The 24435-nt window shown below is 36.1% G+C and overlaps 1 protein-coding gene across 2 annotated transcripts in view; it reads left to right on the forward strand.

The window, feature by feature from the left end:
- Positions 1 to 21063, forward strand: part of GABRG2 (gamma-aminobutyric acid type A receptor subunit gamma2) — a 72357-nt gene extending 51294 nt beyond the window's left edge. Inside the window, exons 7-10 of one of the 2 annotated variants that reach the window (XM_076350378.1) lie at positions 13990 to 14142; positions 15484 to 15689; positions 17568 to 17591; positions 19071 to 21063. In XM_076350378.1, coding sequence (XP_076206493.1) covers positions 13990 to 14142; positions 15484 to 15689; positions 17568 to 17591; positions 19071 to 19346 — 659 coding nt within the window. In that variant the 3' untranslated portion in view covers positions 19347 to 21063. The remainder of the gene's footprint in view (positions 1 to 13989; positions 14143 to 15483; positions 15690 to 17567; positions 17592 to 19070) is intronic. The other variant, XM_076350379.1, reaches the window with a different exon arrangement.
- Positions 21064 to 24435: the final 3372 nt, after the last annotated feature.

The raw sequence follows: 24435 nt of genomic DNA on the forward strand, positions 1-24435 counted from the left end.
AAAAAATCAATGAATACTAAAACTTCACAAATAGTTACAAAAAGTGTATCGTTCTTCACCCTTCTTCCTTTCCCCTTACGTATGATACACAAACATGTTCAAGACTCATTCAAACAGCAAATCCTCCTGGTGCAACCAATTTACATGTTCATCTGCTAATGCAGATGGATACTAAGATATGCACTGGAATTCCTACACAAGTACTAGTAAATCTTAAACAAGAAGTTAGCATTAGAACTCAGTTTAACAAGGTGTGTGAACATCCTCTCTTCCCACCTGTGTATCTGGGTAAACAACAGGTTTCTGAAGAACTTAATACATCAACAAGTAGAAGTGGAATGCTGATTGGGAAGATTCCCTGCAGAATTCTGCAAGCTTTTCAACATTGAAAGCCTTTATGATAAAACCATGAATTTTTAAGAAACAGAATTATCTTTTGCTATGTAATTTCATTTTAAGTCAATATTCAACAGAGGCAAATAACAGAAGTTTAAAATGCACTTATGTATTGCTGCCAGCTGTGTCTGTCATTGATAAAAGAAAGAGAAAATTGTGGACTGTCTCTCTCAATAGCATAATCACTACCTGGTTTATGCACTTACTTACATTTTAATTAACTACTAAATGAACTTCAACTACATAGGGGTATCCTGTAAGAATCAGGAGTATCAGGAAGTTCAGAATTACCATAATCATTCAAGAACCCATATCATTTAGTGGTTAGCCAGATTCTCAATACAGACAAGTTTTGCAGTGGAAGGTGCAGGGGTCCAATCCTAGACGACAATGAAATAATCTAACACTCATGCATGTGTCACCTTTAATATCCTTTTTTTTTTTTAGGCCCCAGTGCATGAGGGTTTTTATTCTTTTCCAAAATTCCATTTTCTGAATCTTCTTATCATCTATAGGTGTCACCTTGTTTCCATGTTGTATAAAGAACTTTTTCAAAGCATACAGCCTGCTTTATTCTGGCAACCCAGAAACATGGCAAGACATGAACATGACAAAACTGAATGAAGTTTGGTTTTTTCTTTGTATTTTAAGGAAAAAATGTTTGGAAAAATGCAGAAAGTTTCAGACCAATCCTTATAGCACTGATTACGGGCTCTGATTTTAAATAGGAATATTTGTGAGTTTATTTTATTTTGCTTCTTTGCATGACCACGCTTACATTGGTACTTTTTTGTATCAACAGAAACAGAACAATAATAATAAAATATTTTTGAGTTTTCTTTTGTGTAAGAAGCCAAAGAAAAATTATTATATAAGTATAAATATAAATCATAAACATAATGTAATTACATAAAATATTATTTTTTTTATTTTTCAACCACACCCATTAAATACTTCCATGTAAGTTTAGAGCAGAATCTGCCAGATGTTGTTGAAGCACATAGTGTGCACATGTTCCAAAGAACCTCCATGGGAGGAAAGATGGGTTGAGAGAAGAGAAATAGCTGTCCTACAGTTCTACAGCTGTTCAGTGAGAGAGCTGGGACTAGACCAGAGATATCTTGCCTGCTGCTTCAGTGTCCTAATCAATAATCCACGCTGCTTCTTTGAGACATTTTTGGGCTATGTTGTTTACCAACAAGCCAATTTACCCTTTACTATGTATCTTTGTTGGGTTCTTGTGCTCAAAGTCATCTTCTTTTATTACTGAGCTGCCCTAGCTCTCTGAAGCTGATGACATTTGGTAGCTGATCACACTGAGCTCTGAAGAAAGTTGGGTTTGATCTGTACTACTTTTGCTCCTTGATGTTTTGCCTTCCAGGATCTCATACCCGGGTGAGTTTTAGTCTTTTCTTAGTTACTTAGATTGGTTTCCTGGGGGTTTAAAACTAAATATTTGCTGATGAAATCTTCTCAAATATTTAAAGGAAGCCAAAAATAATTGCAATTGAACTCCTAAGGAAAAAAAAAAAATAGTGCTGGGAGTTGAGCAATAAAGAATGTTGTACTCCTCCCAGCATCCCTCGGGCTCTTTGTTTATGGTACTGTCTTTCCAGCAATCTCCCTGTGCATTCAGTGGAAGCAAGATGCTGGTGTTCAAGGGATACTTTCTTGTCTAAATATTTCTTCTGCTGGGGGGTTCAGACAGAATGAATCTGTGAAATCTGTAGCTCCCCTGCAGAACATCGCCTCCATGCAGTCATGCCTTCTCTCCTCTGGAGAGGAAGTAGAAGAAAACATCAAGTTTTATTGCAGCCCCAGGTTATGTAATACTGGCTCCTGGCTCTGAAAATAACTGGAAACATCAAGATCAAAGATTAAATGTACTGTATCCTCAAATTCCTCTTCTCTCAGAATGAAAAGCTTTCAGAGGAATTCCAGAATGACCTTTGCCATGCAAGACAATTTATAAAGATGTAAAAGCAAATCTGAGAAGTGGAGTTTTATGAACTGCATTAGTCCTGTGCAGTCATTTCAGCATCCAGGACATGCACAAAGCTCGTTAAACAGTACTAATTTCAAGGGAGTTTTCTAACATGTCTGTAGGTCTGTTGTTATTTAGAGCAAAAATATTAAATACTTTCTTTTCTTCTATTGTGGCATTCACCAAACAGGCCTGTATCTAATTTTCAACCACTTCTGAAATTTTCGGAAGCCTACAGTAGAATATATAGATGGCATGTGTGTTGTTCAGACAGTATGGGAGCAGTTCTGTCCACAAACTCATCCATTGACCACAAACAGAGCCTTGATGTCTAATATCAGATTAGCTGAGATGACACCATAAAGCGAATTAGTCCACCTAAGATCTGACTCCCTTTGGGAGCTGTCTGTCCCTTTTGATTGACTATTTGCTTTTAACTTTGTTTTTTTGGTTACTTAATGTTAGCAGTTTTTAACCTAGGCCTCAAAGTGCCACCTTTAACTTCATTCACATTTTTACATCTTACATTTATCTTATTACCCCTGGAGTTGCCCACACTCCCTTTACACTCAAATCCTTTGCACAGTTGTCTAGGAAGTCTAAATATGTAGACCCATGATAAAGTATAAATGTTGTGCTTTACCACCCCTGTAAAACAAAAACAGCCATCATTTTGTGCTTTTTTCCTTGATGCAAACTGCTGAAAATTTCAGCAGGATAAAATTTACATAGCTTTGACAATTCTTATTTCATGCTGTTTCATAATCCTGATAGTGTGTTTGATCTAAAGTACCAGGGATGCGGTGTACTTCATGCTTTGAAGTATGGAAACAAACCAGTTATTTCCAATTCCTCCTGTATGTAAGAGCAGGCAGGGTTAGATGTAGCCAGGAAGTGGGTATACCATCTGGACACATTGAAATGAATGAAATATAATGAAACATATTTCTTATTTGCTCACATTGGTGATTTCACCGTATCTCAAAACCTTTATTATTATAATGTTAATAGGTCAAATATTCAAAATTAATCAAGTCATTACTTTAAACATGCACGGAGCCCTTAACTATAGATGTGTAATTTTTTTTGAAGCAGACAGTTTTTCCTTAGGTATTCAGAAAACCACCAGACATCCAAAAGAGCCAAGGACACAGGATGCCTGACTGTGTCAGGCACAGCAAGATTTCTGACAGAACAGCCCCCCAGCTGGTTGTGTTGCCTGGAAATTGTGGCGCTCTACTTTCTCACGTTACTTGAGATTTCTGTCATCTTCACATTTTCTCATCTATCTGTTCCAATTTTCTATCACAGTAAGTCAAACAGGTTATTTAGAAACCTAACCACGCCTAACCATTCAGAGATGAGATGCTGAGCTTTCATCCTGGGTTGATGCTTTCTAGGTGGGAGGGGAATGGGAAAGGGAGCAGAAGGTTCTATAATTTGCAGATTATTTACACACTGGAGCATAATGGTTCACTCACAGCAGTTGCAACCGTTACATCGTGCTGCTGCCACATCTGAACACTAATCCTGCACACTAAAAATCCTCCTGTGTTTGCCAAATGCCAGTGTAGTAGCTTAGCAGCCTTCAAAAACAAACAAAAAAGATCAGTTTTTTGTAATTATGCCCCAAACTAGAAAAAAAACATATGTAAATATTTAGGGTCAGTAACCTTCATTTTCCCTTTGAACTTCTAGTATTCACAGATGGAACCTTAGAAACACACACACACCTAAGTTTACCTTCAATCCCTCAATGCATTTCCACATACTGACATTTTTCAGCAACAAAATTTCTTAGGGTGAATCTTGTCTCTGTGAATTCAAAGGGAAGGTGGGAACAACAGTAATAGATTTTAATTACTGTCTAGTGTCATTACATTTTTCCTCCTATAATTAGAAACTAATGAGAAGTGGAACACATTCTGTCAAATGAACTGAGAAAACAGCACTTCAAGTGAAATGAGTGGCCAAGGACCAAATAAAATCCAGAACTGTCAAGCAGAAAGTCATGTCATACATAAAGAAATTTCATTTGCTTGGATGGTTGTAATGATTCATCTCATTTTGCAGGAGTTTCATCAGCTGGGGTTGTCATTTCACACAAACATAAACTAATTCCTGTTCTCTTCTCCCTGCTCCTGCAGGAAATCAAGGCGTTTGATGTCAGACACTTTCACACACAAACATACACGTTACTCTTTAAAAACAGAAAAAAAAAAAGATAAAATCTCCTCCCATCCCCTGCCCTCTGCCCTGCTGTGCAATGTGGTTACAATTCATCCTTTGGAATGTAGATTGAAAACCAGGTTTGCAGCTATCTGAATCCCAGACATAATCTTATATAAGTGGACTACAGTGCAAGCTTTTTCAAAGTCTTAATATTGTTTTACCTCATTACATAATCAAGCTATAATCACGGATTCAAAATGGATATTTAGAATTGGGGTGAAATCACTTAGTACAGTTGCTGTGCTGTATCAGCAATGACCATGAATCGCCCCATTCTTTATGTAATGCCCAGACAGAGCAAGTGCCCACAGTCGGGTAGAGAATGGCACCGCTTCCAAGTGCTTCAAGTCTGCCACAAGCAAATATCTACAATGCTATGGCAGATTGTCTTTCTTTCTTTGCCCTAAAGTTTAAACATTCACTGTATTTTATTTCACATCATGACTTCGCTATGACACAATAGTGGTATTTTGCTGCTAAACCTCAGAGGGAAAGAAATAGTTGAGCATTTTTGAAAAGGAAGAGACTTAATTATTTTTTTAAATTGTCTGGCCCTTATGCAGTCTAAAAATGAGTCAATGAAAGAACAAAAAACTGTGAAGGACAGAAACAATGAAAAGGGCATTTGGCAAAGAATGAGATAATGAGAAGGTCTCATGGTCAGATATCTACGGGACAGTGTTCTTTCTGATTTTGCCTTTTCCCCAGACTTTTCATTTCTGGCTGTGGACACCAATAAATCTCATAAATATCAGCTTATGATCAGCACTGTGATCAAATTTCTGTCCTATCTTTATGAAAATTCACTCATGTGCCCAGTGATCAAATACTTCAGCCGAAATTATTTTCCTGTGATATATATAAAAAACATATTGCATTGGAGGAGCTAATATCATCTCTTCATGTGATAAATGACAAATTTTAGAAGTACTGTTTCATTAGTACTGAACTGGACAGACTTAGGAACTTTCTGATCTGTTGGAAGAAGAAAAAAAACATGAAAAATAGGTCACTTTAGGTTTTATATAAGACAATAATTTGAATAGGTTAAATCTGAATCCTTATAGAAAATTGTATGTTCAGAAAAAATATTATGTTTTCCTTATACCACTTTAACAGTGCAAGACATCTCACACAATCACATTTTCAGGCTGACTCAGTACCCTCACCAAGAGAGTAAATGCCAGCAGAATTCCAAATACAGACCCTGTCAAGGCAAGAAAAGAGATGGGGACAAAAGCCAAATGAAGATGCATCAGGACAAATACACCAATCAAACTATTTTGATGATTTTTTTCATCCTAGATTAGAACTGCACTGTACAATGTAGTCCAATGTCTGACACTGGCCTGATTTAGGAGAGAGAGGTCTGACTCCATCTCCCATTCTCCCCTTTTCCTGCTTTTCCTGGGGGCAGTAATCTGCATCCAGCCACTGCTGAGCAGAACATACACCAAAGCTCTGGTACCATCACCTGTTTTGACATGAAAGAGAAAAGGCTTTGTCCATATTTTACCATTCTTTTTTTTTTTTTTATTTTATTTCTCCACTTGCAGCAGTTTTTCAGTAACCCTGCTGCCCTCCAGCGTGCCAGAGGTGGAAGAAGGGCACACAATGTCAAGGAAATTGGTTGTTTTACAGGCAATGCCCCACAAGCTTACCAACTATTTATTATTTATTATTACAGAATATCTGTATAAAAATGGCACCAAGTCTGACTCTTTTTTAAAGAAGAAGGATGCATTTAGGGTCCTTTTGGTCCCATTTGCTATTATTTTTACAGTCAGTACTGGTCTAGTAGGTTGGCATTTTAAGAGCTAGAGAGCATTAGAAGTTCATCTGGATTTGGTAGGATTTGGGTATGTAGCTCCAGCCCAGAAATGTAAGACACTGAACTAATACACAGAAAGATGCAATAATGCCAGCTCTAGAAAAATAACATGTTTTTCACATGTTCTAGAAATCTGAATATTGCAGACTTAGCCAATATAACCTTTGGGCCTGGGATCATCTTGTTTTATGTGTGGGTACATCATGAAACAAACTGGTCAATGATTAAAGCCTTTCATTTCTGTTAAAATATTTTAAACATTTTTTAAAACTTTTTTTTAAATTCATCATGAGTGTCTTTTTTTTTTTAAATACAATTAATTCAGAGTGAGAGTTTACTTAGAGCACTGATGACAATGAACTTACAACAAAGCTCCTACCTTAAAGGAGGTATTTATAGAAATCATATGTTACTGTTTTAATAGTATTTCCATGTACCATGACTAAAACCAAGGTAACATATTTTCCACTCAACTACTATTTACCTGTTCATTCTTTTAAAAAACAAAACAACAGTGCTAGCTGTAATCTCTGCCTAACAGAAAATGAGACTGTTGGCCATGTTAACAGTAAAAGAGAAAGAAAACAAGAATGTTTCTATTAGTTATTTATGAGGAAAAGAAGATAAATTCTGCTGCCACAGTTGTTCATTAACAATTTATGCAGTTTATACTCATTACTTGTAGCACAAAAGTGATGTTACTTTGGTAATATTTCTATCATACAAAAGTCAGTTTAGTTCTTACAAGTCCTCCTCTATTAACAGAGCCATAGAAGTCAGTTATGTTATCTGAGTGTTTGTATAAACACTCAATAGGAAGAATAATTAGAAATTTTTAAGATTCGGTTTTCCACTGGCAGACTTGCAATCGTTTCTCATTTCTATTCTGAGGTGACAGTGCCCTCCTGTGGCATAATTTTTTTTATTTGCTTTTTTCCTATATATACTCCATGCAGAAAGATGAACTGGATAGGGTTTCCCATATATAAACAAGTCATTTATTTATGTACATTTTTATATGAGTTAATTTTGAGAAAAGTTCCATTTCTATCTATATTTTCATATGGTTTTCTAAACAAATCTTTTAAAAGTTCTTGCTCTTTTCTGTATGGTTTCTGTGTAAAATTAGGAGAGAAAAACCCACTGGAAATCTGGACAGCTGGTGCATGTCTGGGACTGTATGAACCATGTGGCTGCTGTTGGCCACCTTAACAAAATTGTGCCTATAAGTTACCATATAAACAGTGACCTATGTTAATCCTAGTTGCTAGTCATTTGATCAGTCCTTAAAGAACAAATGACAGCCTGAAATTTTGGGAGAGTTTGGCTCATATGTTACTCTTCTCCTGTCTTTTTTTTTTTTTCCTCAGCAATTTCACAAATCCATCTAGTAGAGGAAAACTTCAAGATTTAAAAAGATATAATAAAGATACTTGGTAGCGCTTTTCTGCCAGTTATTGATTCATCATCAATATTCTCCTAAATAATTTATTTTCTTCACAGATTTTTCAATTTTAGGCATAAAAAGCACTAAATTATAAACATTATCAGAATTACTAAAACACACATTGATTTTCATACTACTAAACACTGGCAAAAATATTTAAGGTAACTAACTAGTCAAGGAAAATCCTGTTCAGACCCTGGGATAGAACACATCCAGTTCCTGGGGGAGAAGAGCTCTACAATGAAGCTCTCTGACACCATGGAGTCAGCATAAGGTGAGGAGCTCACATGCTGTATACGTTCAGCACACAGAGAAATTCTGGAGATTTTTAAGTAGTGGACTGTATAATGGAACACGTAAAATTTGAGAAGAACAGAGCCACCTCTACCATTCATCTGTTTTTGCTGTGTCCTTCAGAGTGGTGCATAGCTTTGTAAGAAAAAGAGATAGCATGGTGCTAGTCAGAATAAAGTCATCTTATCAACTCTCAAAAAACTTCTTATGTTTATGGACACATGTCTATGCACACATTGGTTGTTTTCCAAAACTTTTAACTTAGCCATGAAAGATTTTCACAGAAATGCCAACATGTAAAAAGGCCAGCCCTCCACCCAATTGAATTTTCCTGTTCAAAACTGCATATATTTAACAGAAATGAAACACTGAATTTTCTCCACTCCAAAACTGTCTATGAGAAAGAACTGAAATGACACATACAAATAACTTGACCAGGTGGCCAACATATAATTTTTGAAGCTCCTCTGCAGTTCTTTTAATAATTTAAATCTAGCAGTTTTTTAAACAACAGAAAACAGAATCTTATAATAGTAAGTGTGAGACAATCTCAGCTATAAATGTTGCTACGTGAACTATAATTAAGACACCAATTTCCTGTGATGTTAGAAAGCTGTTCTTTTCTCTAGCATTTGTACTAGCTTCCAAATCACTTCTGAGTACAAATTAGAGGCTTGTTTCCCCAGTACCTTACACTTTGCACAGTCACTTAAACATGCATAAAGAGAGTACAAATGGGTATTCACTTCGCACAGGTATAAATGATTCCACAACCAGGAAGCAATGAAGGATCATACCCACTGTGCTGATTAAATCAGTTAAGTGCAGTGTACATTTCCCCTGGCTATGCTTCCCTGGCATGACTAATTCCTTCTATTGAACCTTTGGGACTTAGGCCAGGACATATGCACAGATGGTTCCTCAAATCAGGAATTCACTTCCCTTACTGTCTAACAGAGCCTGAATCCTGGTATTCAAATTACTATATCACACAAGTGTATGGTAGGAGGAGCTTTCCTTTGGGTTTGCATCTCCTTTTCAAAATATCTCCTACTCTAGAAGTGACATAAGGCCCATGCACTTTCTCTGTGTGTAGCAGGGATTATTGCCACAAAGAGAAATCTTCAACTTCCCATTCAGAGTAGCAACATGAAGATGCTTTGGCTGAAGTCAGAACCCTGCCCTGTGTCTCATGATCTTCCAAACATAATTGGCAGGAATATGCATTTAGTAAAAAACATGATATTTTTACATGAGGATATACATGACATGGATAGCATTTTCCCGAGGGACTGCATTCTGGTTTAAATATATGTCACTGAAGAAACTGATCAACTGGTTATCATATCTTCAGACGAAGAAGACTATGTCTATCTATATATCTATATATACAAACATACATGAATACAGAGGAATAGGAGAAACACATATATTCATACAGAGAGAGAGAGAGAGAGATGAGGTCTAAATATATTAAGGATGACTTATTATGCTCTTCAATGTAACAAGATTATTTTTTTCCAGGGAAATTTTGTATTTCTTTAAAAATTGAAAATTATCTAGGTATTATTTTCTAGACATATGTAATACTTATATATACCTTAGAATGGGCGGCAGGACTGTAAGGTCTCTGGTGAAAGGCTAAGTAATCCAAAATCTTCTAATTAGGGTACCAAATGTTAAGTACTTAAGTATGTTGTCTTACAAAGATACTGCCAGGTTGCTTTATCATTCATTTCTAGAAAAATCCAAAAGTATATTAGCCCTCCAAACAGCAATCCAGCAGTCTGAGAGGCTTTCTTGCTGCAGTAGACAATATTGGATAAACAAGAGCCAGAGCTCAGGGAAAGAGGATGAAGCAATAATGAAAAGATTATCAATTTGCCAAGTGAGGGCTAATGAATGACACTGTGCTAAGGATTGAGTCTGGCCATTTTTTACTAAAATAATGTCTTAGTTTAACAGCTTCATGCAGGCATCACACCAGGAGTGAAAAATCACCTCAGGCACAGAGATAATCTGAAAATAACAGAGTATTTAAGCTGGTCCCAGCTGAAGAGCAGAGAAGTCCATGAATAGAGTCAGAAAAAACAAACGTGGATAAAACCAGGGCTGGGGCAAGATTCCATCATGAAAGGTGTGATTAAAGCAAAGTACTGTCAAGCCCATGTTCCACAGAGGACTTAATGCATTTTACATTTTGGATGTACGTGTTATGACAACTGATACTAGGTCCTAAATTGCACATCTTTGGTCTTGCATGAATTTGTATGCTCAGAGTACTTTTTTTATTTAAAATCTCAGAAGGCCTGCTATTATATCATTCCAACATCACTTACGTAAACTAGGCAATACCAGCAAGATGCTTCTCTGGATCATCCCACCACTTAGTGCTGTTTTCCTTAATGCTTTATTTACATTGTTCATATGACTTCAAGGCTAGAAGAGATATTCAATACATTACGGAATTATTGGCCTGCCTTGTCTTGGTATTTCCTAACTTATAGTTATTATTCTCACTCTTATCTTGAAAAAAATCATCAGTACATCCCACTTCCCAAAAATCCCAACCAAGCAAGCTAAGAAATAAACAAGACCCCTCTCTGTGGTATTAACATTATTCCTTCCTTTAGTAAGATTCTCTGAAATAGTGGAATTTACTCCACAATGCAACAGTGTCTGCAGCACCAGCAGGCTTTCAAATTAGAAAGCAACGTGTAATTTAAAAGAATTTATGCATCCTGGAATGATTCTTCAGACTGGTCAACTCCACACTGCCTGGCGAGTTATAGTTGACACTGAAGTTTTTACTTCCTCTGGTTTAACTTCTCCATTAGTAGAAACTTTAAAGCCCATATAAAGTATATATGGTCTCTTATTTCCTTGAGCTTTCAGTAAAATGTTTCCAATTCTACAAGGCATGAGAAATAAGGTCTGCCAGAATAATTCTGTGGACTTTGTCTATAAATATCAGGAGCTGATACACTGTTTCCTATGGATATAATTCTGGAGTGGTTTGGATTTTTTTTACACATATATCCATTAGGAAAGAAAGTCTTTGCATAAAGGAAGGTGCAATAACATTTATGAGGGTTGAAAAAATCTAGAGCAATTACATCAGTTTTTAACTTTTTGGAACATGTTAGCAGAGATATGCTACTTCTAAACATAATTGGTTAAGAAGCCCAGTATTAAAAAAAAAAAAAAAGGCAGAGGGAATTGTGTTCAATTAGATATAAAACACTTCCACATGGAATGTCTCCAGTTTGTGTAGCAAATGCTCTGTGACAGGACGTCGCTGTTGCTCTATGGAAATGGATTGTCCTCTGAAGTGTATCTTTGAGGTGACAGAGAATTCAAAGTAGTGTTTCATTGCTGCTGAACAGACCGAGGCCCTTATGTTACTTAACATTTTAAAAGCTCTTATGCACTACATTTTGAACAAAAAATATTTATATTTTTAAATTATGCATAAAATATTGTAAAAATATTACTGTAATAGTTTTCTGCATAAAAAACACTCCTTGCATTAAGAGAAAAGTCCAAAAAAGTCTCCATGGAGACCAGATGATCACCACCAAGCTTTCTACAAAAAACACAATAAAACAATATATGTGGAAACGGTCTATAAAATGGAAGGACTGAGGCTGCTCTCCCTATATACACATATATGTATATTCATGTTATCCACACCACCATTTGGCTTGGTTTGCATACACTGTTATTGAACAAGGACAATGCATGAAGTCTTTGCAGTATGCCTTTGTCTAGGTCATCTGGATTTATCTTTTTGTTTTCTCAGCACAGGTGTTGAGTTTTGGATTTGACTCCAATACCTGTAAGAAAGTGCTGGCTTGTGTACTAGTTTCTGATATTTTCTGTTCTTTTGAATAAAAGATCCTACAAGGCAAGAGTGCTAGAACTACCAAAACAGTTGGGCAAAAAGACCTGTCCAAGTACAGGACAAAAAATACGGAGAAAGTAGTTACCTAGGATCTAATATATCTGTTCAGCTACTCCAAAAGAGTCTATAGCAGTTGCAGCTTCAGAAAAAGAAGCAATAACAGTAAGAAAAAACATCTGAAATTTCACTTCTGAGTTAATCTTTTGTACCTTTTTATGTTCTCATCTATGTTCAGGTTTATATTTCATCTCTTCTGGTAATTTTTTGTCTCATTAAAGTAATTAACAACACTGAGCATGAAAACAGCCTTCTCTTTAAAACTGTTTGCATGGAAGTAATAGAGCTACTGCTTAAAGTAGTCTCTACCATAGTATATATTTCAATTTTGAAATACCAATGCTATTAATAGCATATATGAAGGTGAATGAATAAAAAAGTCAATTCCCAAAATTGACAAAATAATCACATCTCAGGAAGTTAATACGTGAACCAGAGAGATGAAGAATGAGTCATACCATAATTTTATGGCTTCAGTTTTACAGTCTTCCTGATCAGTGGTGGTTTTTTGGGTTTGGGGGTTTTTTGGTATATGAAGGACATACACATATAATGCAAACTTGTCTGTGAATTAAGGGGATAATCAGACTGTAGTTATTAAAGTTGGTTGTTCATATTCAGCCATATCTCCTTGTAAACCACACACACATAATTGTTTTTTAAGTTTTTAGTTTAATTATAACATAATATAATTAAATTCAAACCAGTTAATCCCTGGGATATGGACATTCACATTGAAAAAAATAATATAACAAAGAAGCACCAGCCGAAAAATGATCTCTGAAGTTTCTTCTGTGACCAGGTTCAAAGGGATTATTCTGGGGGAGATTAAAATTTTAATTATGCCTGAAAACAGAGAACTCAGTGTTAACTAAAGGTACTGATCTAAGCAGAATACACATTAGCCACAGAGCCTCTTTGATAATGCTAGAAAACTATCTCATTCTAAATTTGCAAATCCTATTCTGTTTCAGTTTGAGACTTCTCTGGACTGCATTTCACTGAATTGCAATGAAGTCTTTTGTAGCCTGGGGTTCTGTAGTTCTTTTGCAATCAAGATTTCCCAGGAGTGTTGTAATCTGAAGTAAAGATGAGAACTAGGGGTTCTTTTAGTTTAGAAAAAATACATCAAAAACTGAAGCTTTGCTGTGTTCCTGAATCCAGATGGAATCTACTTAATAGTTTGAGAGGGGAAAAAACCTGGAAAAAGAATCACAAAACTATTGAATGGGGATGATGTGTTACACACACCAGAGTAACATGTAGTCTGGCTTTTTTGGGCACTTAGGAGATGTGGGTTCAAATCCTTTTAGATGAGATAATACAACAGAAGATACGCAGGCAAATAAAAAATTAATTATTGACACAGCCTAGCCCTGAAGAATAGTTGAGAACATGAGTAATTTAGAAAGTACATCTGAAAGCATGCATTATTTGAGAGCAGAGCTGAGAGCATGCTAACAGGGACAGCACAGTGACTGGAGGTTTGCTGGACCACTAACACTCAGTTGCTGTAAGTACCAGGCATTTGCAAGTTATGAGGAATGACTTGGGCAGAAAGAAGCCTGCTGTGCTGTGTAAGGGATGTTACCCTTGAAATCTTAAAGTACAAATTACCTAAGTGAGCCTGCAAGACTGTTTACTTTCATAGTGTGGAAAATCCACCAGTTTTTGAGCTATACCAGTGTTGAAGAGGTATGCATGTATTTGCCATCAGTATATCTGGTGAATCCGTTTAATATATATACCCCAGACACAGAATAGGAAAACCCTAGCTATTATATAGAAATTCTATGTTGGGTTTTTAACATATTATTCCATCTCAGTGTGCTTTTATTTTACAGGAGACTATGTAGTCATGTCTGTTTACTTTAACCTGAGCAGGAGAATGGGTTATTTCACTATTCAGACCTACATTCCCTGCACACTTATTGTTGTGTTGTCCTGGGTCTCTTTCTGGATTAATAAGGATGCAGTTCCAGCCAGAACATCACTGGGTGAGTTCTTTTTTCTTCCTGCTTTTATTCAAGCATTATGATGTTTAATTGACATCTCTGCGGATCACCAGTTTGTAAATGTAAGAGGAGAGACAATTTCACATGAGCTCTCCTCATTTAGAGGAATGTAGTCATTTCCAAGGAATAACACAGCCTAAACCACATTTATAAACCAACCGTATCCGGGGCTGCCTCAAAAGCAGCGTGGCCAGCAGGTCGAGGGAGGTGATCCTGCCCCTCTGCTCTGGTGAGACCCCACCTGGAGTACTGTGTCCAGCTCTGGAGCCCTCAGCATAAGAAAGACACGGACCTGTTGGAGCGGGTCCAGAAGAGGGCCACAAAAATGATCAGAGGGATGGAACACCTCTCCTATGAAGAAAGGCTGAGAGAGTTGGGGGTATTCAACCTGGAGAGGAGAAGGCTTCGGGGAGACCTTATTGCAGCCTTTCAATACTTAAAGGGGGCTGAGAAGGAAGATGGGGACAAACTTTTTAGCAGGGCCTGTACTGACAGGACAAGGGGTAATAGTTATAAACTAAAAGAGGGAAGATTTAGCCTAGCTATAAGGAAGAAATTTTTTACGCTGAGGGTGGTAAAACACAGGTTGCCCAGAGAGGCGGTGGGTGCCCCATCCCTGGAAACCTTCAAGGTCAGGTTGGACGGGGCTCTGAGCAACCTGATCTAGTTGAAGATGTCCCTGCTCACTGTAGGGGGCGGTGGACTAGATGGAGTAATCCTGCTGGATTACGTGCTTTCTTAAGAATTTTCATTAATTTCTACCTTATATAATGGCTGCAAGTGTGTCTCTTAGTGACACTGGTATCGTTACTCTGAAACTAAAAATAAGCAAAACTTACCCCAACAGCACAAAAAGTTTGAGATTGGCCTTGAGGTTACTTTGAAGAATGGAGTAAAGTGATTTTTATTCTCCACCATGATTTTCTCACTCTGACACAAGTTCTCTTCTATCTAGCTCTGTTTAAGGGTTTGAGCACACAAACACTAAAACTAAATTTCTCAATTAAAAGTAAATAAAGGTCCCCTAGAAGTAAACTACAAAACTAAAAAACTAAATTAGATTTCTTAGAATCAGAATCCATCTAACCAAAGTACTCTGCAGAGCAGCACTTGCAGTGACCATGCAAGAATGTTTCATACCCCATGTTAATCCTAGAAGCTCTCATTGAATCCACGTTTCACTGCTGGGATGTGCTGTTTAATATCTTTGCTATATGTTTGAACTCCAGGCATACTTCAAAACCAGTCAGAGAAAGAGAACTGGCAAAATCAGTTTGTTACTTGAAGTAATAATATTTCTGTTGTTTTCTATCTATCTACCAGGTATTACAACTGTCCTGACAATGACCACCTTAAGTACAATTGCCCGTAAATCTCTTCCCAAAGTCTCCTATGTGACAGCAATGGATCTTTTTGTCTCAGTCTGCTTTATTTTTGTTTTCTCTGCACTGGTGGAATACGGAACTTTGCACTACTTTGTCAGCAACAGAAAGCCAAGCAAGGATAAAGACAAAAAGAAGAAAAATCCAGTATGTATCTTTTTACCAGCAGGGTCTAAAATTCAATTAGGCTTTCTGAGAGAGCATTTAAATCCCTCTTTATGCTTGTACTTTCTTTTCAGACTTTGCTATTACCTATATACTCTTTCTTTTTATTAATAGGAATGCAAACATTCACCTTGAGAATGAAAAGCTCATATATTATGGTTGTCTGGATGCCAGAGAAACTAATTTCTTAGAATAAGAATCTTTTTAACCACAGTGTTCTGCAAATCACAGCTATCACCAAAACCATTATTTATGTTATAGATAGAGCTCCTGCTGTGACCTTTATGGAAGAACTGTCAGTTTCTCTGTCTTAGTTTTAGCAACGTTCTCTGCCATTAACTTATGTCCGTATTATTGATATGACTGTTTTTCGTATTATCAGGACTACAGTTAAACTTTTATATTCAAACTACAGTGTGCTTTTTCTAATTTCCCCTTAAGCATCTGTTTCCTTTTCATTGTTTCCTTATCTTCTTTTCTTGTATTTCTTACCTCCTTTATCTACTTCTCTCCCTTAGAAAGTGATTTGGCTAGCAGTTTACAATATTACTTATGGATGCATGCTACACAATAATAAAAAAAAGGTATATAATAGCCACAATAAAAAAATCCTGGAAATACCCTCAGTAGGGCTTTGGGGTTTTGCCCACATAGGGAAAAAGTTTGTTGCTTATTTTGCCCAGGACAGATTTCTCCTTGCCTTTTGCAACTGAACTGAAAAGTCTGTTGTCTAGAATCTCTGAGGTGAAAAGAATTAATGTAAAATCCTAGAGGAAAAAGTAGCCTAGTCGTCTACAAAAAAAACCAAATATGCCTGTGAAAAATGTGAAGAACAAGTGTTTTACATTTATAGAGAGTATCTTCAAATCCATTTCAGGCATCTAGGAAAAAATGAAGTCACTTGGATTTGCTCTGTTAAAATCTTCAAGGACTTTTGGAAACATTCTCTTTTAGTTATAACACACAGCACAAAAAGACTATAGAAAAAATATTAAAGAACCTTTTATTAGACATTATTGCTATAATTTCAACTTTAAATGTTGTTGAGAAGTAGACTCTAAAAAAAAAAATAAATAAAATAGATGTACTCTGTAGCGGATAAACAGCCAGAAAAACATCTGTAGGACTATAGAGGAAGAATTCTCACCTAACTTTAGGTATGCTAAAGTGGGATTTGATCATAGGCCCCTCATTGGTCAAAAGAAAGAAAGAGGCCCTTCCAGAGGGTGATGCGTCATCCTGGCCTGTCTTAGGCCGAAATAAAAGGCTGTCTATGCGCATGTGTGTCTTTCACAGTCAATTAAAGAAGCACAGACTAACCACCTCAAATTTAGTTGTCTCACTCAAAGATGTCCATATAAGGGCAGATTACTTGTTCTTTCCATTACTTGTCTGTGAGCATTTGGGGACCAACAAAACTATAAATGATTGCCTGGATCCTAATCACAGAGTCTAAAAAACTTAAAAGTAGAGTGTTCAGGACCCAGTCTGCAGGTAAAAAGATTTTTTTTCTAAAAAGTGTTTTTATAAACTGTGAATGGTCTCTCTTTCAAAACAGTTCAACATAAAAGATTGGAATCCCCTGGGAATATGAAAAGATCTAAATGGAGTTTGATATCTTATGTCTTTGGCCCAGATGTAGTTAGAAGACAGTGACAAGTGAGAAATACGGGGGGGTTATATTACAGATACTTGTTTAAATTGCTATTATCCCAACCTTTCTAGAAATTTAGTTCTTTTTGACTTACTATGTTTTAGAAACATATTTTTAATTTACATTATTTTTGTCTCTTTCTTTCTTTTCTTTCTTTAATTTAAAACAAAACCCTCTGATTCTCTTTTCTGTCTACAAAATGAAAGCTTCTTCGGATGTTTTCCTTCAAGGTATAAAGTTTTTTGGAATGGAAATTCACTGCATGCGACTGCTGAATTTAACTATTAGAGCTTATATGAGAGTGGTGTTTTGTTGGTTTTGGGGTTTTTTTAATGAGACATCTAAGCATTCTACTCAAGGTAACTTCCTAATTAAGTAGAATGGTTACATATTTCTAAACAATTTGTAGAGTTGATTCAGCAGCCCAAATAATGATTCACTATGGTTCTGAACTTATGTAAGTTCAAGAGCGACCAACATTATTGGATCGCATGAATTAAGAGAGTTTAATGTTAAAACATTTCTGCTCCTCTCTGTCTCAATTTGCCATGGGATCCAATAGCACCAGCTACACCAGAAACCTGCAATACACCCTTTCAGAACTCAACTCTGACCCGCCCTTTTTAACCTTTGTGATTTCGCTCCAAATTATAAAACCAAATCTGTTCTGATGTTGACCTGAACAAAATTCAATGTCATCAATTACTCAAATGCTGTTCCTTATGCAAAAAAAAGTCAGAGTTTTGAAAGGGTTTAAGATGTATATATATATATATTTAATGCTGTCACTGGATCAACACACTCTTAGCAAATTAGCAAATATATCTATGTTTTACATCTAAACCTTATCTTCATTCAGAAATGCAGAGATTTCATCAAAAAACCAAACCACATAAAGAAAAAAAGAAACCACATAAAAGAAAGGCCAAGAAATTTACATACTTATGGAATGGAATTGTTGTTAAATTACCCTAATAACTATCAGCAGGAAATTTCAACGCCTGTCATCCTAGTGTTCGCCAAGTGCTCAAATGCGTTTTAAATACTTAATTTGCCCAATTCATTCCAAATATATATGTGTATATGTATGTACAGCTACTATCTAAAATTTGGAACCTGTTGAACCTTCTAGCTGGTGAACATTAGTAGATAGTGAACTGCATATATTCAAACAATTTGAGAGTCTTATAGAGACTCTCCTAACCTTATTCGAAAGACCCAGGGTTTGCCTTTTTTCCTGCATATATTTGCTCCTGTCTCAACACGAACCAGCCCTATATTAAAATCCTGCATTTCCAATTGATTATTTCAGTTCCTTCCATGTGCAATACACAAATTACCTTCAGATATTAAGCAGCTATGTAAAACATAAAACACAAAAGAAATTCAAAATACCATCAAATACATTCCTGAATGTTTCCTTTAACCTCTAATGTTTACTTAGTTTGGCTTTAAAGCTAATTGTCCACAGCCGTTAACTTAATATTGATTTGTGCTGCTTTCCTGTAAAGTTAAAGTGTATGATGCAATTGATTTTAATAAGTTCAAGGTTATATTACCATTAGAACTCCTCAGCAATTTCCCATGTGCCCCATGCAGAACCATCATTCACATGTTGACCGTTAGTCTCTATCTCCCTGTTGGTCTGGTGATAATAACAGAGTCTCTCCCTCCTGCCATCTTTTTCTTTTTTTGCCACTCCACCTTAGGCACCTACAATTGACATCCGGCCTCGATCAGCTACTATTCAAATGAACAATGCTACACACCTCCAAGAAAGGGATGAAGAATATGGGTATGAGTGTCTTGATGGCAAGGACTGTGCCAGTTTTTTTTGCTGCTTTGAGGATTGTCGAACGGGAGCATGGAGGCATGGAAGAATACATATCCGCATTGCCAAAATGGACTCCTATGCCCGCATCTTCTTCCCAACTGCCTTCTGTTTGTTTAACCTGGTGTATTGGGTATCATATCTTTACCTTTAAAAGCAGAAGGAAATCAGTGATATGAGCCTTACTCACTGAATTTCTTAGAGAGATGGTTTCGTAAGTCCACTTGAAGTATTTACGACACGCTTTATAGTGGTCTGAATTCTTTAGTGCCATAACCCGGTAAAGATCAATCGTATCATTTGTCCAAAAATCACCATCAGGTTATTGTGAATTAAATGTCTGTTCAACATGCCAAAATAATTTGAAATAAAAATCACATAAACAGGTAATATACAGCTATACCTGCTGGAATAGACAGAAACAGAGCAGACAGGACAAGGGGAACATGGCAACATCACTTAATAGTTGATTACTGCTATTTCAAACAAGAGTGAGAGACAGGAGAATTCCCAGGTAAAGCGGTGTACAGTTTGTTAACATTGGCTATAATTATGCTATAGCTTTATTCTCTGTGGGCTTTTCTTTTTGGAAGAGTCATCTCTCACTTTGAAAAGGTATTATTAAGCTAGGAAAGTAACTTCTACTCCCACCAAGATAAAAATAGACCTTTCCCTTTGCCATCCCTTTAAGAGCACATGTATAATGCTGTAAATATTTCAATACCTTGTAGTACATAAAGTCTAGTGCATGCATCTTTTGGGGGCCAAAATAAATGAAACAAAGGTACCATAAAGTTTTGTCTTTTATTTTATGTCTCTGGATGTGCTATTGTAATTGAAATGTGGACAAATTTTTTTTTCCTTGAAAAATTACCCCTTTCCCTCATGCATGGAAGATCCAAGCAGACAGCACTTTCATGTAAGACGTTAGAGAAGCCTTAAGGATTCAAATAAATAACATGTAGACAAATCTGTATGGCCAATATAATAGCTCATAAAGTATACTGTATGTGTCTGCTGCAGTTGTAGCCTTCATTTTCCATTCATAATGTTGCTATATTTCAACTGAATTTCCAGTAATTATACATTGCAAGATCAGCTTCCGAATTTAATCCATGTGCTTTTATTGTTCTTTTCCCATGTTGAGCTCTACTTTTTTCCTTACATAAGTGTTTGTGGGGTTTTTTTTAATTCTTTAATCCAGTCCAGGAAATAGCTTTTATTCTAGACATAATTTTTACATAAAAGCTTCAAGTTCATTTTGAAACATTAGATTTTGTATTATATATACACACACAATTCTCTGCCCATTCATGTCTTTGATCAGCAATAGTTGTTGTCAGTGCTGCTTGTCACTCGGTGAGTACCTTTACTAAAATAAGCCTTTACCTTGGCTAGCACACAGTTTATAGATAGCCTTGAAAATAAAAGGGAACAAAGGGTGTCTTGGCTACTAAATCACATGTATGCAGTTTATGTGTATTTAAAACCTTCAACCCACCTGGGTGAATCTTGAAAACCATTTATCTGCTGGTTTTCAGAACCTGTATGATGCTCAATTATGCAACCTTAAGCACATGTAAATATGACTGACCTTTTTTTTAATTGTCAAAGATGTAAAATGTCACCTCCAGAAAAGTGGGCTTGCAGATTGAAAAGGGAGATATATAACTTATCATTACAGAATTATTAATAGCTAAAATGGAGGAAAAGGAAAGTTTTCCAATGTTTGTATAGTTTTGGAAATAAAAATGTATAAAAAAGGAATAACTCCAGATCATCAATTGCTCCTTGTCCAATGTATTTGAAAACATTTTAATAAAGGAATTGCACACACCTGTGGACTTTTTCAATAAAACTGCTGCACTCAATTCCAGTTTCCTTGTGATTAGTTTGTTAAAAGCATGCTTCAAGGACTAGACTGCTTGACTAGTTTGATTCATCAGCTGCCTAAATATAAGTGATTATAATCTTCATAACCCTCTGCATTGTCTCATTTTGTAGTCAAATGGCTCACCCACATAATTTTCAAGGATGGAGGCTAAATCTTTAAAACCATTTTGAAGATTATCTTATTCTTAAAAAAAAAAAAAAAAAAAATCACTGAATTGGAAGTATCCTGATGAAGAGAGATAACCTTTCTTTATCTACTTAAAGTAGAGAGTGTCTCCGCTCCCTGAATGGGTGTCAATCACCTTTCACACAGAAATGTGTTTCAGCTGGTGCCAGACAGATCACTAATTTTTTTTTTTTTTTTTCCCAGTGGTCAGTGATTTAACAGCTTTCTGTTAGTTTCTTACGGTTAATAAGAGTGGCTGATGATATACATTTAAGGTTTCAATTTTTACCTGGATCTTTTCCCTGCTACCAAATAGGTTTTATACAGATCATTATGAATCTCAGCCTAAACCAGCCCTTTAATTCTCTCAGTCCAAGTGCATGTCTGTTAAAATATTTAGATTTTTTTTGTCAAGCTCTGTGAAATTAAGGATTTGGTGACACTAAGTACTTTACCCTAGTTCAGCCATCAGATTTACATGTACCTATAGAAAGCCTGTGACACTGAAGAATCAGATGCAATAATGAGGAATAAAAGATCAGATTCCTCACTTGTGCAAGTTGGCCTTCTTCCAGCAAGGGAGGAGTTTAGTTAAAGACTGATATACCCCCATCTCAATAATGCAAACCACACAGAATGGAAGAGCGCACCACACCTGAAGTTAAGGAGTTGAGTGAACTTTTCTCACCATATGTCACTACACAAAGTAAAGGAAATCAGACCTTAATCAGGCATTACCCAACACCTCACTCCTGCCACACTTATTTAGGTGATGTGTCATTTCCTCTTGGGGAAAATGGATGAGATTCAAAAGGACAGTTGATGGAGAAACATGTAATTCCCAGTGAGAAAATGGCACCAAAGCACAATCTGGTGCTAACTAAACAAAAAGTATAGCGTTCCTCTGAATAGAGATTATATTAGCTATTCAGCACAGAATCAAAAGATGACCTTTGTATTGTAAAGCCAGACTGCCACCACAGCAAACAAAATAGCAAGCAAAATAACATTTGGGTATAATGAGGGTTATTATTCAGAACAAAACTGCTCAGAAACCTATCTATATAGACATACTCACACATACGTATTATATAAAATATTATATTAATATATACATTATGTATATTAACTCTCCAAGTTGCATTCTAGGGAAGAAACTCACTCCTGATGCAACAGACTTGCTAAAATGTTTTCAAGCTCATCACATTGCAGATAGCTATTACTGCTCTGGGATATGTCTGAGGATGTTCAGATGGTCATTAAGAGTTTTGTCAAGCATACACTAGTGGCACAATTATTTACTTGCTATTTATATTCCAAGAGTATGTCGATGTCCTGACTGAGACAAGGCATTGTTGTCCCAAGGATTATGTCATATATACACATCAAAAGAGAACACCCTCAAAGCATTTATAAATCTTCATACATTTATAACATTTACAAATCCCAGTGTGTAAATAAAGAGCTGGTATTCAGAGAGATAATGTGACTCAACAATAGTTCTCCTATTTTCAATGTTAGGCAACCACAGAAGACTATATTTTAACTAGCCAGTATTGAATAATTTTAGCCTCTGTACAATACAAAATGCTAAACCTCCTAAAGGTGCAGTTCCCAGCACAGATTATATACACACACACACACAAAAAAGGGGGGGTGGGGGGGAAGCAAGTGGTCTTTTTTTAATCCACTCATTTCTACCTCATTTTCCTCACAGTCACATAAATCTATCTAACATGAATGGACTGGTCAAATATACTATGTGTATTAGTTTCAATGACATAGCTATAGCAGCAAATATTGGCATATATTGGAGGTCCAAATATTTGGACCTCCTTCCTCCTGTGCCCCCAAAGCACTTCAGTCTAAAAACACAGGTAGAAAAAGGAAAAATAACAGTTATAAAATACTCAAGCAAATGAATAATGTGAGATATGGAACAAGAAAGCTTTGTTAGCTGCACAAATTTTAGTAGATTGCATTACTTTACATGGAACAAAAAAAAGTGGGAAAATATAGTTTTAGATTATCTGCCTTACCATAAAATCTGGGTTTTGAAGGATCATGGTAGAGATGAGCTGTAAATTGGGATTTGAAAGAGGATAAACAAGGATTTTTTCAGGTTGCTGAAGTGTTTCTCATGCTACAGAGGAAAGGCGGGACTAAGTAAGAAAGTCTTTGTGGGAGAAGCTGATAGTTGAGGAATGAAACCAAGGCATGACTATGACACACAGGTTGAAGTCAATATTGAGCTGATCTGCTCTATCCAGCCTGCAGCTGAGAACTGAATTGGAGAAGCAAACAAAAGAATTTGCTGAATTATTTAAGAATTATGTACATTAATGAACTAAAGAGGCAGCCCAAAGCAACAAGCTAAGAAGAGGAATTCAGAGGCAATATGATCCATAGAAAATATAACAATTCTCAAGGCCAGAATATTGAAGGTTGCAGTTCTCTGAACTGAATAGAGAACATTTAGGGTTCAGGCTTTATCTACATGAACGAAGACCTAGACTTTGGTGATGCTGTGGCAGAAAGTTAATGTTGTCTGGAAATGAATAGCTAGGTCCAAGATAAGGACTTAGTGAAAAATAAAGCCCATTCATGGGCTTCTGCAGCTGGAAGAATAAAACTTGTTATTTTAAGCTAAGGGATCCAAGGCAGAATCCAACAGTAAGTATGAACACAAGAAGAAAAGTGAAAATATAAAGGAGCCATCTAAATGAAACTTAATTACAACCCAGGGGAAAAAGTGACATTTTAAAATGCAAGTGTTGTCTTTCAAACAAAATTTCAGTTGCTTTGCAAAGGGAATTTTAATTAAATCTTATGAAAAGCTTCACAGGTAAATCAGTTTATTATACCCATGAGAGATCTATTATTCCATTTATAAAAATTAAAAGCCAATGCACTTTCTCTCCTAAGTTAGAAGGGTCCTGTAGATGAAAAGATTTAGACTTCCTATTTACACATCACTGTGTTTTTCTTTTTAAAGTCAAGATTTACAATGAAAAATATATCTGTTGAATATGTAAAAGAAAGTTCATGACCTTTAGAAGGTCTTGAATAACAGACATGAGCTAAAAGCTTTGCTTACAAGTGAGCAAAACCATTTGAATAATTCATTCTGGAACGTTGAATTAGTTCAGAAAAACATATAAAAAAGGTTTCCTTTCTTGTAGGG

The sequence above is a fragment of the Aptenodytes patagonicus genome, chromosome 12, assembly GCF_965638725.1.
Source record: "Aptenodytes patagonicus chromosome 12, bAptPat1.pri.cur, whole genome shotgun sequence".
In the NCBI taxonomy this organism is placed as follows: domain Eukaryota; kingdom Metazoa; phylum Chordata; class Aves; order Sphenisciformes; family Spheniscidae; genus Aptenodytes; species Aptenodytes patagonicus.